Source organism: Schistocerca piceifrons, chromosome 1 (genome assembly GCF_021461385.2).
Source record: "Schistocerca piceifrons isolate TAMUIC-IGC-003096 chromosome 1, iqSchPice1.1, whole genome shotgun sequence".
Classification (NCBI taxonomy): Eukaryota; Metazoa; Arthropoda; class Insecta; order Orthoptera; family Acrididae; genus Schistocerca; species Schistocerca piceifrons.
In genome coordinates, this window is record NC_060138.1 from 889,307,839 (window position 1) to 889,320,064 (window position 12,226).

At 38.5% G+C, this 12,226-nt stretch overlaps 1 protein-coding gene across 1 annotated transcript; it reads right to left on the reverse strand.

The window, feature by feature from the left end:
* Positions 1 to 1,919: 1,919 nt before the first annotated feature.
* Positions 1,920 to 2,339, reverse strand: LOC124776415 (major centromere autoantigen B-like). The gene has a single exon (XM_047251407.1). It carries the CDS (start codon positions 2,337 to 2,339, stop codon positions 1,920 to 1,922), a length of 420 nt encoding a protein of 139 aa, XP_047107363.1.
* Positions 2,340 to 12,226: the final 9,887 nt, after the last annotated feature.

Genomic DNA, 12,226 nt, shown 5'->3' on the forward strand with positions numbered 1-12,226 from the left:
TATGGAGGTGGGGCTGGCGAAGAGTGAAGTGCTGCAGGTCGGACAGTGGTCAGGAGGCCAGGAGAGAAAGGGGAGAAGAAGAGAAGTGGGGAGGAAGTGGGGAGCGGGGGGGGGGGGGGGGGGAGTAGCGGAAAAGGAGAGAAATAAAAAGACTGGGTTGGTGGCGGAATGACAACCATGTAGTGCTGGAATGGGAACAGAACAGAGAAGGGGCTGGATGGGTGAGGACAGTGACTAACGAAGGCTGAGTCCAGGAGGGTTACGGGAACATAGGATGTATTACAGGGAAAGTTCCCACCTGCACAATTCAGAAAAGTTGATACTGGTGGGGAGGATCTATATGACTCAGGCTCTGAAGCAGTCATTGAAATGAAGGACATCATGTTTGGCAGCATGTTCAGCAACAGGGTGGTCCACTTGTTTCTTGGCCGCAATTTGTCAGTGCCTATTCATGTGGACAGACAGGTCGTTGGTTGTCATGCCTATATAGAATGAAGCATAGTGGTTGCAGCTTAGATTGTAGACCACATGACTGGTTTCACAGCAAGCCCTTCCTTTGATGGGATAGATGATATTAGTGACCAGATTGGAGTAGGTGGTAGTTGGAGGATGTATGGAACAGGTCTTGCATCTAGGTCTATTACAGGGGTATGAGCCATGAGGTAAGGGATTGGGAGCGGGGGTTGTGTAAGGATGGACAAGTACATTGTGTAGGTTCAGTGGACAGTGGAATGCCACTGTGGGAGGGGTGGGAAGTATAGTGGGCAGGACGTTTCTCATTACAGGGCATGAGAGATAATCAAAAGCCTGGCAGAGAATGTAATTCAGTTGCTCCAGCCCTGAGTGGTACTGCATTATGTGGCCAGATGATGAGACTGGGAGGTGGTGGGAGACTGGAAAGATAAGGCATGGGAGATTTGGTTTTGTACAACGTTTGGAGGATAACTGTGTACCAGGCACATTTTGATGCTTGTGGGATGGAATTCTGAAGGGGCTGAAGCTGAAACAATACGTGATGTATCTCAATGATATTATTGTTTGGAAAATACATGAAGGTACTTATACAATGGTCACAGAACTTTTTAAAATGTTGCATTCAGCAAGCCTGACCCAGAACATAGAAAAATGTCTTTCACATTTAAATGTACATACACTATCCACAAGCCACTATACGGTGGAGGGTACCTTGTAGCGCTATTTGTCATTTCCTTTCCTGTTCCTATCTTATCTTTGTGGATCTTATGTGAAATGTATGTTGGCGGCAGTAGAATTGCTCTGCAGTCAGCTTCAAATATTGATTATCTAAATTTTCTCAGTAGTATTTTTCAGAAGGAACATCTCCTTCCCTCCAAGGATTCCCATTTCAGTTCACAAAGCAGCTCTGTAATACAGTGAAAACTCTATATAACGTTTTTCAAGGGACCACAAATTCTGAACACTGTATAGAGGAAAACACTATAAAGAGGAAGGATTCCAATTAATAATTATAGGGCATTACTGAAGATTAGGATACCACTAATCAGCTTTGATAAATGGTGCCACAGATGACATTTTAAATTTTCACAACACTATAATGTGATATTCATTGCAAATGATCAATGTATCAAATGATTAGTGTTTTGTAATTAAAACATAGGGCCTGGTAGGTGAATGGGTGAAAGTAAATGGATCAGTTTGTACTGTAAAAAGTTATAACAGATTCCTAAGATATGACATCATTGTCCAAAGCTGACAGGTGGTATCCCATTCTTCAGTTGACCCAGTTATAGAATATGAGCCAAATTTTGTTTATGATATACTGAACATATTACATAAAAACACAGTAAATGATACAGATTAAAAAAGATTAAGTTACAAGAAAATAACTTCAATAATTAAATTATGAAATGGAACTTAAATTTGCACAAAACTCTAGGAACCTATGCAATCTGAAAACCACATATCAATGATTTTTTTAAATATTCAAGCAAGCATGTTTGTTTTCTATTTCTCCTAGACTCTACGGCAATCATTTCTTGCTCCAAATGAGCAAGTTGAACTACTGTTCTGTCCTCATGTCTATGGGCCACCATATATCTCATGAATGTTTCAAAGGCTTCAGCTGCCTTAGGATATGAGGGAACAGGGTCATCTTCGTTGTCACTGTCACTTTCACTACCACTGCTATTCTCCAAGCTTCTCTCTGCAGTCAGCTCCTCAATACTTTGTACTCCTGTGGTTGCCACGTTGTCATCCACAGACACAAAGTCCTCAAAAGTGACAGAATCACTGCCTATTAACTCCTGAAACTCTTGCAAATCACTTGCAACATCTTCCACAGGAGCTAGCTGCCATCTCATTCTGACAGAACCCCACTTTTGTGAAACAGTTTTTAATAGTTGCAGCACTGACTTCCCTCCATGAGTGCATAATTAAATTCATTGCCTTTAAAACATTCAGCTTCAGTTGTGAGCTCTGCTGGCTTCCCGGTTTTCTTTGGTCAAAGCCTTTTTTACAAGGGCTGCCCTATAGTTAACCTTAAGGGCTTGTGTTATTCCCAAGTCCAAAGGTTGCATGTGGCTGGTGCAGTTGGGTGGCAGGAAAATTACTTTCACATTTCTCAGAAAGGATACGTCTGGTGGATGTGCCACACATCTATCCACAAACAGCAGCACTTTTCTTGCAGCACTCCCCATTGTGGCATCAAATTCTCTGAAACCAAGTTAATAAAACTTCCTCCATTTCATTGTAAGTGAATGGTTTCAAATGCATGCATTTTGAATTTCCACAATTCTCAAATCCTTCCATTATCGATGATCTGTTTTTCATAATAGTGTTGAGTGTTGAGGGAGCCAGTTCAAACTGCTTTGCTAGCTCCACACTACCCACACCAGGAGATGCCTCCACTCTTTTAATAACAGCAACCTTCTCTTCCAGAGAAATGTTCTTCCACTTTTCACTCATGTCCACTGATGAAAGCTTAAAAAAAAACATTATATCAAAGACACACTCTCACTAGACACATGAACTGTTTGCTGCTCAGCTCACACACCACTCTATGAATACAAAGCATCGACTGAAATGACGCCAAAAAGATGGCAAGCAGAATGTGTGTCACATGTCACATGACTAGGTTCTGCCGCTGACATATGAAACATGCTCAGTGTGGGCTTGCTGAGCCAGTGCAAACTGTGAATCCACAAAACAGAAAATGATGTGTCTACATCCAGTCACTTAAACATTACAAAGAGGTAAATAATTGACCAAGGTTCCAAAAATATGAGTGTTACATGGAAGAAATTGTAATATAGAGGAAACACAGTAAAGAGGAAAATTTAACATTGTTTACATGGGCTTTTAGTTGGGACTGAAAAAAATGGACGTAACGTAGAGGAAAACATTATATGGAGGAACGTTATAAAGAGGTTTCACTGTACTCACATGTTGATCAAAACCACCAGTAACAAATCTAGCATCTTGCCTCTGAGTAGCTTTGACGGAAGTGAATTAATTGGGACATGTAATTAGTCAGAATGTAGTAAATACAGATTGGAGATTAGAGTATACTGCACAAAGTTTCTCAACACCATTGATGAGCAAGGAATTACATTTGTTTTTGAGGCTAGTGAATTGTTATAGGAAGCAGGTAATGTGGTTTTCAGTTACAGAATGACCCCACACACACTTATTAAAGGAAGATGTAAAGTATCAGTGGATTCCAGAGCACGTTTAATACATTGCCACAAAAAAAAAAAAAAAAATTGTCTGATAGATTCAAAATACAAACTATACTTGGTAGGTTAAAAGATTTATCCTCGTTGTCAATAACAGTTGTTCACAGTTCATACTAAATTTGAAAACATGAATTACAAGAACACAAATTTTGCTTTTATCTTTAGTTAGTAAGTTACAGAACATTGACACATCTTATTTAATCATCATTATTTATCCAAGTATAATTTCACAATGTTATTGGAATTGTCTTGGAAGTACAATGAAAATCAATAGCTCAGAATATACAACACACAGGATACATGAAATACTTAAGAGTATCATGATACATGATTTTTTGTGAATGTACTAAATCGGGGTCATGCTTTGAAATGTGACAAGGTGTTGTAGTTATCTCTTTTCTTTACTAACCACTTCTCCGAACATTCTAAGGAACCTTTAATTGTGTAGAATGCATTATTTATGAAGAACATTTTAGCTGCCTTTTTAAAAAAGCATATTGTAGTAACGTTTTTCATTTCCTTGTTACATTTATTATACAGTGTTATTGCCAGATACAACATGTTTCAAGTTTTTTTATTTGTTTTCCCTGGGTAAATGTAAGTCCAAAATTGGCTCTTGTTCCATAATTATAGCTGAAACTCTTATTGAAATATTTGGAATGTTTTCCCTGATATGCACAACAAATTGGAAGATGTACTTACTTGGTGCTGTAAGGATGCCTGGTTTTTTAAATTGCTCTTACAATGATCCAAACCAATACTAATACTTCTTAATTATTATTCTTATGGCCCATTTCTATAGTTTACAAGCTCTTTCCATGCCTTGTGCCTTTAATACCAAGAAAAGAATCCCATTGCTAAGAAATGAATGTATGTAAGCATAGAATGTCACCATAAGACATAGGCTGTTACAAACTGATCTCTAAATGCATAACATGATGATAACACTCTTTTCCCAACATCTTTGTGTATTCTTTCATCATTAGCTGACAATCAATGTGTATCCCTAAGAATTCTGTGCTATATAAATCTGTAGATTTGTCATCTATGTTTAAAGTGACACAGTTTTTGTTTTCTTTATGTTCAACATTGCTTTCTCTAATAAGACTCTTGGTTTTTTTTATCAGTAACTATTACACTGCTGCCACCAGTAAAGAGAACTTTTTCTCCATATCTCATAGTGTCTGGAAAATCATTGATATAGTATATTAAGAACAGAATTGGACCCAGTACACTATCCTCAGGAATACCTATGTTTACATGTTTCTTCTATGACTATTGTCTCACTAAAATTGTATTATCAGCAGATGTGTGAACTATTGCCACCTTTTACACCCTGTTGCCAGGTAAGACTTGAACCACTCATTAACTATTCCTCTAATACCTAGTGCTTCTAGCTTGTCTAGTAGTATTTCATGGTCAACAGCATTAAAAGCCTTGGACAAGTCTAAGAATATGTCTGTACCACAATCATTCTTCTCAAGAGATTCAAGAACCACTCTCTTGAATTCTGTAATAGTCAATATTGTACTTCCCTCTTCAGAAACCAAACTAGGCTTCATTAAAAAGGTTGTGTTTATTCATATAATTTATTATTCTTTCTTTCATGACTGTTTCAGTTATTTTTGAAAATGACGACAGTAGAGATTGTAGGCTACCTATGTATGCCTTCAGAACAGAGACACTAACCTCATCTATGCCTGCCAACTTCTGATTTTTCAGTTTTTGTATTGTCTTCCTGACTACAAGCTCTGTTGTGGGAAACATCATTATTTTGCTTGTGTAAGTCATCATAGGTGCTATAAGTGTTTCAGGAAAATGTTGCGGCAGATTTTCTCACAATACCAGAGAAACAATTATTTACAAAATTTGCTAATTCCTGAGCACTTTCTATTGTTTTGCCTCTCATTTGATTTGTTATAATTATACTCATGTTTGGCTTTTTTAATTTCTTGTTTTATAACACTCCACACTATTATACATTTGTTTTCTGCATTATATATTATTTTGCCATTAAATGATTACTTTTTGCAGCAAGCAGTGCCCTCCTGCATATATTGTTATACCTGTGATACTAATCTAGGAACTATTGATTAGTATAGCACTTTTGTGAAGAACTGAGAAATTTAAGTGCCTGGGAGGACTTTCTAATAATCACAATTATCAGTCTATTTTCCTTAGTGACTGCAGTAGAAATGGGTTCTTTTGGAAACATCTCCTCAGAAACAAATTTAAACAATGTGCAGAATTTACAGAACTTAGCATCTACATTATTTTCCATACACAGCTCATCCTAGAGTTGACTTAACAATTAGTCAGAAAACTGTGTATCTTGCAATTTTTGCTGTCTGTATATGTAAGTACATAGTCTAAAACTTAGGCCGATCTTTTTGATGCCTTTATAGCAGTGTTTACCATTTGTGCCATGACAAAGGTGCTCAATATGTTTAGGAAGCTATTATTAATTTCACCCTCAACACCTGTCTTAATATTCATAACTCCACATATTATTATGTTACTTTTGGGAGATGAGATTCTTTCCAGGACTTCAGTTGATTTGTTAAGAAAGTGTCCACATTACCACTAGGTAAGTGGCATGCACAAACACACACAGAATGATTAACTTCTTATAGATGTCTAGCTTTGTTAGTTCAACAGCTGCCAATTCAAAATGTTTTTCTACATTAATTGTGGTCAGATCTTCTCTAGCTTTAAAATATGTGAAATCTCTGATATAAGTACACAATTCCCCAACCTTAGAGGTGTATAGAAGCAACTTGCACATTCTCTATACCAGTGCTCTGTAATGTATCCTGCCATGCTGTTCATAGACTGTAATTCAACTTAAATTTGGTATTTGTCAAGTTTTTGTTTTTGCATCATAATCCAGCATTCTACATACTGCCTCCTCTTCCAGCTACATAGACTTGATTTTACTATCACCTCAGTGATGGATAGGATAGATTCTGGTCCAATAAATAAAGTCATCACATTTGTCCTGGCCAACCTGTCAGCTTGTTCTTCTCCATTAATTCCTGAGTGAACGGTGACCAACAGCTGGTTTACCCTGTTGCTTTTCCCTAGTCTCACAAGGGCATCACGGCATTTTGCTAAACTCTTTGAACTCATTGCAGGGCTGCTTGGCTGTCTGAATAAATGTAGATGCTACAAGCAAGTTTGCGGATTCTCCTCCACACATATATCTGCCTGGTGTATAGTGGCCAGCTTCTCTCAAGAGATTTCTCTATCTAGTCTCCCTACATACCCCAGTGCCAGCACCTATGTATGTTTGTGACCTGTCAGTAAACCATACTGTATGCTGAATGGTGGCTTGGAAGCTCATCAGCAATCGGTCTTCCCCATGAACCATTAATGACTTGAACAGGAAATGGGGAAAGTGACAGTGGTATAGAAAGTACCCTCTGCCAAACGCCGTGTTGGCTTGCAAGGTATTAGCTTTTGATTTAGATGTAGAGCTAAAGGAATATTATGAAATTCATTATGTTTATTTCACCACAAAAAGAATGTAACCTCTGACAATGTGTTAAGTTAATTACTACCATGAGTTTAGTAACATGAGATATGTGTAAGCAAAACTTAGACGTAATTTGATGTAAGAGAAATTTGAAACAATTCAAAATATTTCCTAAATCTAATGACAGATTCCAAATGACAAGAAAAAAGACAGATTCCAGCTACTGATAGCAAAAAGTTACTTATAAAAATATGCGCTCATGTACGTAGTTCTTATGAGTGTTGAGTTCAGTATGCAAACAAAACTGAGACCTAGGAAACAACAGACTGAATTCAATGCACAGGCAAACCTATAGTTTAATAAGCTCTAAATATATTTCAAAAGGTATTGAAATTGTGAAACAGACAGAAAATAACAAAAGTACAATAAAAAATTTGATCAAAACTTATGTTTTCACAAGTGCTATAATAATGCTTGTCACTTGGCATGTTTAAACCTGTCAAATGTCCTCATACAAGCCACTTTAATTGGATGAAAGACAGCAACACCCATCAACTGTGTTGATTTTGCTGGCAGACACACTAAAATACCGCCATTTTGGTCATAAAACTAAGAAAGGCAGATAATAGCCATGATCATCCATCAAAAAAGTTGTTGGCAGCTGGATCTGTTGTTCTTTTTGCCACAGTATGAAGAGATTTGGCATGAATTCAAAAAATATAGGCATACACAGCCATACATACTCAAATTTATCTACTTCCTATTCATTTAGTATAAGATTTTTTATAAAAGCAGAGAGTCTCATATTTAAAAATGTCATGTGGGAATGGATCTGTCCAGCAACAGTGGTAGTCATCACTGCTGCTGTCATTCCCAATCTTGTGAATATATCTGTTACCTGTTCATAGCAACTTTATCACCTTTAGCAGAAGGCAAAAGCAGTTTAATCTGTGTGAAATACACATTGTCAATTGGAAAAAAATAAATCTTTCAGATTTTTCACTTCCAAATATTTCTTAGTTTTGTCAATCCATGAAACAATATCCCCTTCAGTAACATTGCATATTGATGGAGTCTTTGTCTCAGTAGTTCTTTGTGTAATCTCTGAGTGTCTTTCTTGCTTGGCCTCCCATATTTTAATAGAATATGCAGCTCCAGCTCTGAACTTGTTTGTGGGCACTTTCTATTAGTTGACTTGTATTAATGGGGAATCCATTCCTTTGACTCTCCAATAGGTCTTGCCTATGTGAGGTTCACGTTCTTCACTCAGTATACAGGTCTTTGACTGAGTATTTTCCAGGACTTTTATACACCAGAGCTGATCTGGGAATTTTATACAGTGTACTAGCAGGTGCTCTGGGCACCTCATTTTTCACAGCTTCCAGAACCTGAAGAAACTGATTTTCTTCATGCTTTAGAATCTTCTTTTACCTTCCTTTCCCCCTGTCTAGTAACAATTGAAAAACTGAGAAAAACTGCAAAAAATAACATGCTAAGCAGGCAAGGCAGTGACAGTTGACAGTTCCAAACAACAAAACAGGCATTCAGAACTCACAGTATTTTAAGCATAGAAACTGACAGTGTGTGTGTCATAAACTAAAGTGGATGACAGGTACTGGAAGAGTACAGTTATTTTCATTAGAAAAAATATATTGTGTTAACTCTTTTCATAAAAATCCAGGTAATGCCAGCCCCTGTGGCTGGGCGGCTCTACGAGCTTCAGTCCGGAACTGTGCTGCTGCTATGGTTGCAGGTTTGGATCCTGCCTCAGGCATGGATGTGTGTGATGTCCTTAGGTTAGTTGGGTTTAAGTAGTTCTAAGTCTAGGGGACTGATGACCTCGGATGTTAAGTCCCACAGTGCTTAGAGCCATTTGAACCAAGTCCACGTAATCTTAAAGTTTGTAAATTATTGATGAACCACACAATCCCTATTGCCTAACCCACCATGTCAGTTATTATGCAAAAAAGTTTTAATTACTAAGCACTATTTGACATCCCATTTTTAATCTTGTTGTTTTTGTGAACATCTGTAAATTCATTGACAATCATTTTTATATAACTGGAACACTGGAATTTACAAGCTGTTATTCAAAACTCTGAAAGGGGGGTGGGGCGGGGGGTGGTAAGTACCACCAGAATGCTTAACAGTGTGCAGAACTGTTCTAACCCCCTGCTTCCCATCTGAGTTTTAAATCATTGGATGAAATCCAGTTTAACTATTTAACGCAAATGGATATACAGCATTCGCTACATCTCGCCTACTGAACCTCATACAATACACAAATACTCTTCCAATGCACAATGTATACTCACTGAAAGTTGCCTTTTGCACACTGGCTACACTGCAGCCTACTTCAAAAATTTCAGGTATATTTAATACAGGGGATTTTGTCACAGTTTCATTTACTTCATCAGCCTTTACCTTTCCAAACTGTATACATTCTGTCTTAACTTTAAGCAATGGAAAATCTAGATGGAATAATTTCAATATTGTCATGTAGAAGAAGGTATAATTAGATGGATGACGAACACTAACTTCACTTAATGAAGGTTTATTCAGCACATGCACATACAAGAGCATGGAGCGAACTGCCTCCAGCCAGAACACATATAGTATATATACAGCTACAGAAAATTCCAGTACAATGATTCTTGACATTTGTGGCTACTTCTAGAATGTACTCGAACTTAATATGGAAATTGAAATTGTACAGTCCCGGTGAGTTTCGAACTCACGACCCTCCATACAACAGTTTAGTATGGTAACCACTACACCACAGTGCTACCCAGCTTTTTATGTGACATTGCTACCTCTTTAAGTGAACAGTGTCTCAGTGTTAGGTCATCCTAGTCCTAGAATGAGCCATCAGTCCTGTTTACTCCGACTCCCGATGACTGATACTTGCCCTGGTGGTGATCTTCTTAGAACTTGCTTTGCCACTACACTCTGCGTCACCTTTCCACCTCTTCCCTGTCGCTGGAGTTGCGAATTTACCTTGGGTGCAGTATCCTTGTAGGGCTTCATACTGATCTTTCATCGTCTTGTATTGGGGTCGAAATCTTCAACTTCATAAGTAACATCAGACAGCTGTCTAACAACCTTATAAGGTCCAAAGTAACGCCTGAGTAGCTTCCCAGAGAAACCAATCTTCTGAACAGGAGTGAAGATCCAGACGAGGCAACCAGGCTGGTAGACAACAGGGCAGTGGTTCACGTCAGACCTTCGGTGATTGTTTCCTTGAGCCAGCAGCGTGCGGAGTCGAGCTAACTGCCGAGATTCCTCAGCTCTGGTTAACATCTGGCCGATGTAGTCATCGTCCACGTCATCAGGATGTAACGGAAACACAGTGCCCATCATCGTAGTCACCTCACACCCCTGCACCAAGAAAAATTACGTAAATCCTGTGGTGTCTTGTTTGGCAGTGTTGTAGGAAAACGTCACGAAAGGTAGCCGCTCATCCCAGTTGCTCTACTCAACATTGATGAACATTGATAGAATGTTGGTCAAGGTCTTATTAAGGCGTTCAGTATGGCCGTTAGTTTGCGGATGGTAGGCAGTTGTCATGTGATGAGTAATGTTGAACCGATGGTTTATCTCTGTCAAAAGATTCTATTGAAAAACTTTCCCTCGATCCGTAATTAACGTCCTTGGGGCACCATGTTTTAATACAATGTCTTCCATGATGAATTTGGCTACCTCAGATGCTTCAGCTGTTTTCACGGCTTTTGTAATGGCATAGTGTGTCAGATAATCAGTGCAAACAATAATCCATCTATTGTCACTAGCAGACGTTGGAAATCGTCCAAGGAGATCAATCCCAACACGCTGGAAAGGCGTTTAGGCTCGTGGAATGGGTATGAGTATGCCAGGTGGTTTCTGAGAAACTGCCTTTCTCCTCTAGCACTCTTGACAGTGCGACACATGTTGACGGACACTTCAAAATAAACCTGGCCAGAAAAATCTCTTGCGGATTCTATCATATGCCTTAATAGATCCTGAATGTCTGGCCTCAGGTATGTCATGGAATTTCTATAGAACATTTAAGCGCATGTGTTTAGGAATCACTGGTAGCCACCTCTTTCCAAATGGATCAAAGTTTTTCTTGCAAATATAATCCATTAATTACCTTAAATTTTCCTTTTACATTATCTGACCGATTTACGGCAAGCATAATTTGAGATATCTTGATGTCCTTCTTCTGCTCAGCAGAGAGATTCTGGAGTGCAGCGAGACAGTCACCATCTTCATCAAAGTCTTGATGGTCTTGCACAGGGTTTCTTGAGAGACAGTCAGCATCTTGGTGTTTTCTTCCATTTTTGCACACTATGGTAATGCCATACTCTTGAAGACATAGTGCCCACCAGGCGAGTCGTCCTGTTTGATCCTTAAGATCTGTGAGCCAACAAAGTGAATGATGGTCTGTAACAACTGTAAATGCCCTTCCATAGAGATACTGTCGAAATTTTCACATGGCCCAGATCACAGCAAGACATTCTCTTTTTGTAGTTGAGTAGTTTCTCTCGGCTTTTCTAAGTGTCCTAGTAGCATAAGCTATAACCTTCTCTTTTCGATCCGAAATTTTCACCAGAACAGCACCGATCCAATACCCACTGGCATCTGTGTGTAGTTCTGTAGGTGCTCTCTCATTATACAGACCAAGTACAGGGTCAGTCGTCAGAGCTTTTCACAGCACATCGAAATAATCTTGTTGAGCACCCCAGATAAATTTAGCATCAATCAGCTTTTAACAACTCTTGAACTGTACTGGCTTTGATACAAAAGTCTTTGATAAAACGACGGTAATAAGAACATAATCCGAGGAAGCTTCTCACTTCTCTAATACTTTTAGGAATAGGAAATTCCGTTATAGATTTCACCTTTCCTGGGTCTGGCCACACACCTTCGTTTGACACAAGGTGTCCAAGTATTTTGATTTCTTTTGCTCCAAAGAGACACTTTCTTGGATTAAGTTTCAGTCTGCCTTGTTGGAAGCACTTAACAACTGCCCTCAATCTTTTTATATGTTTATCAAATG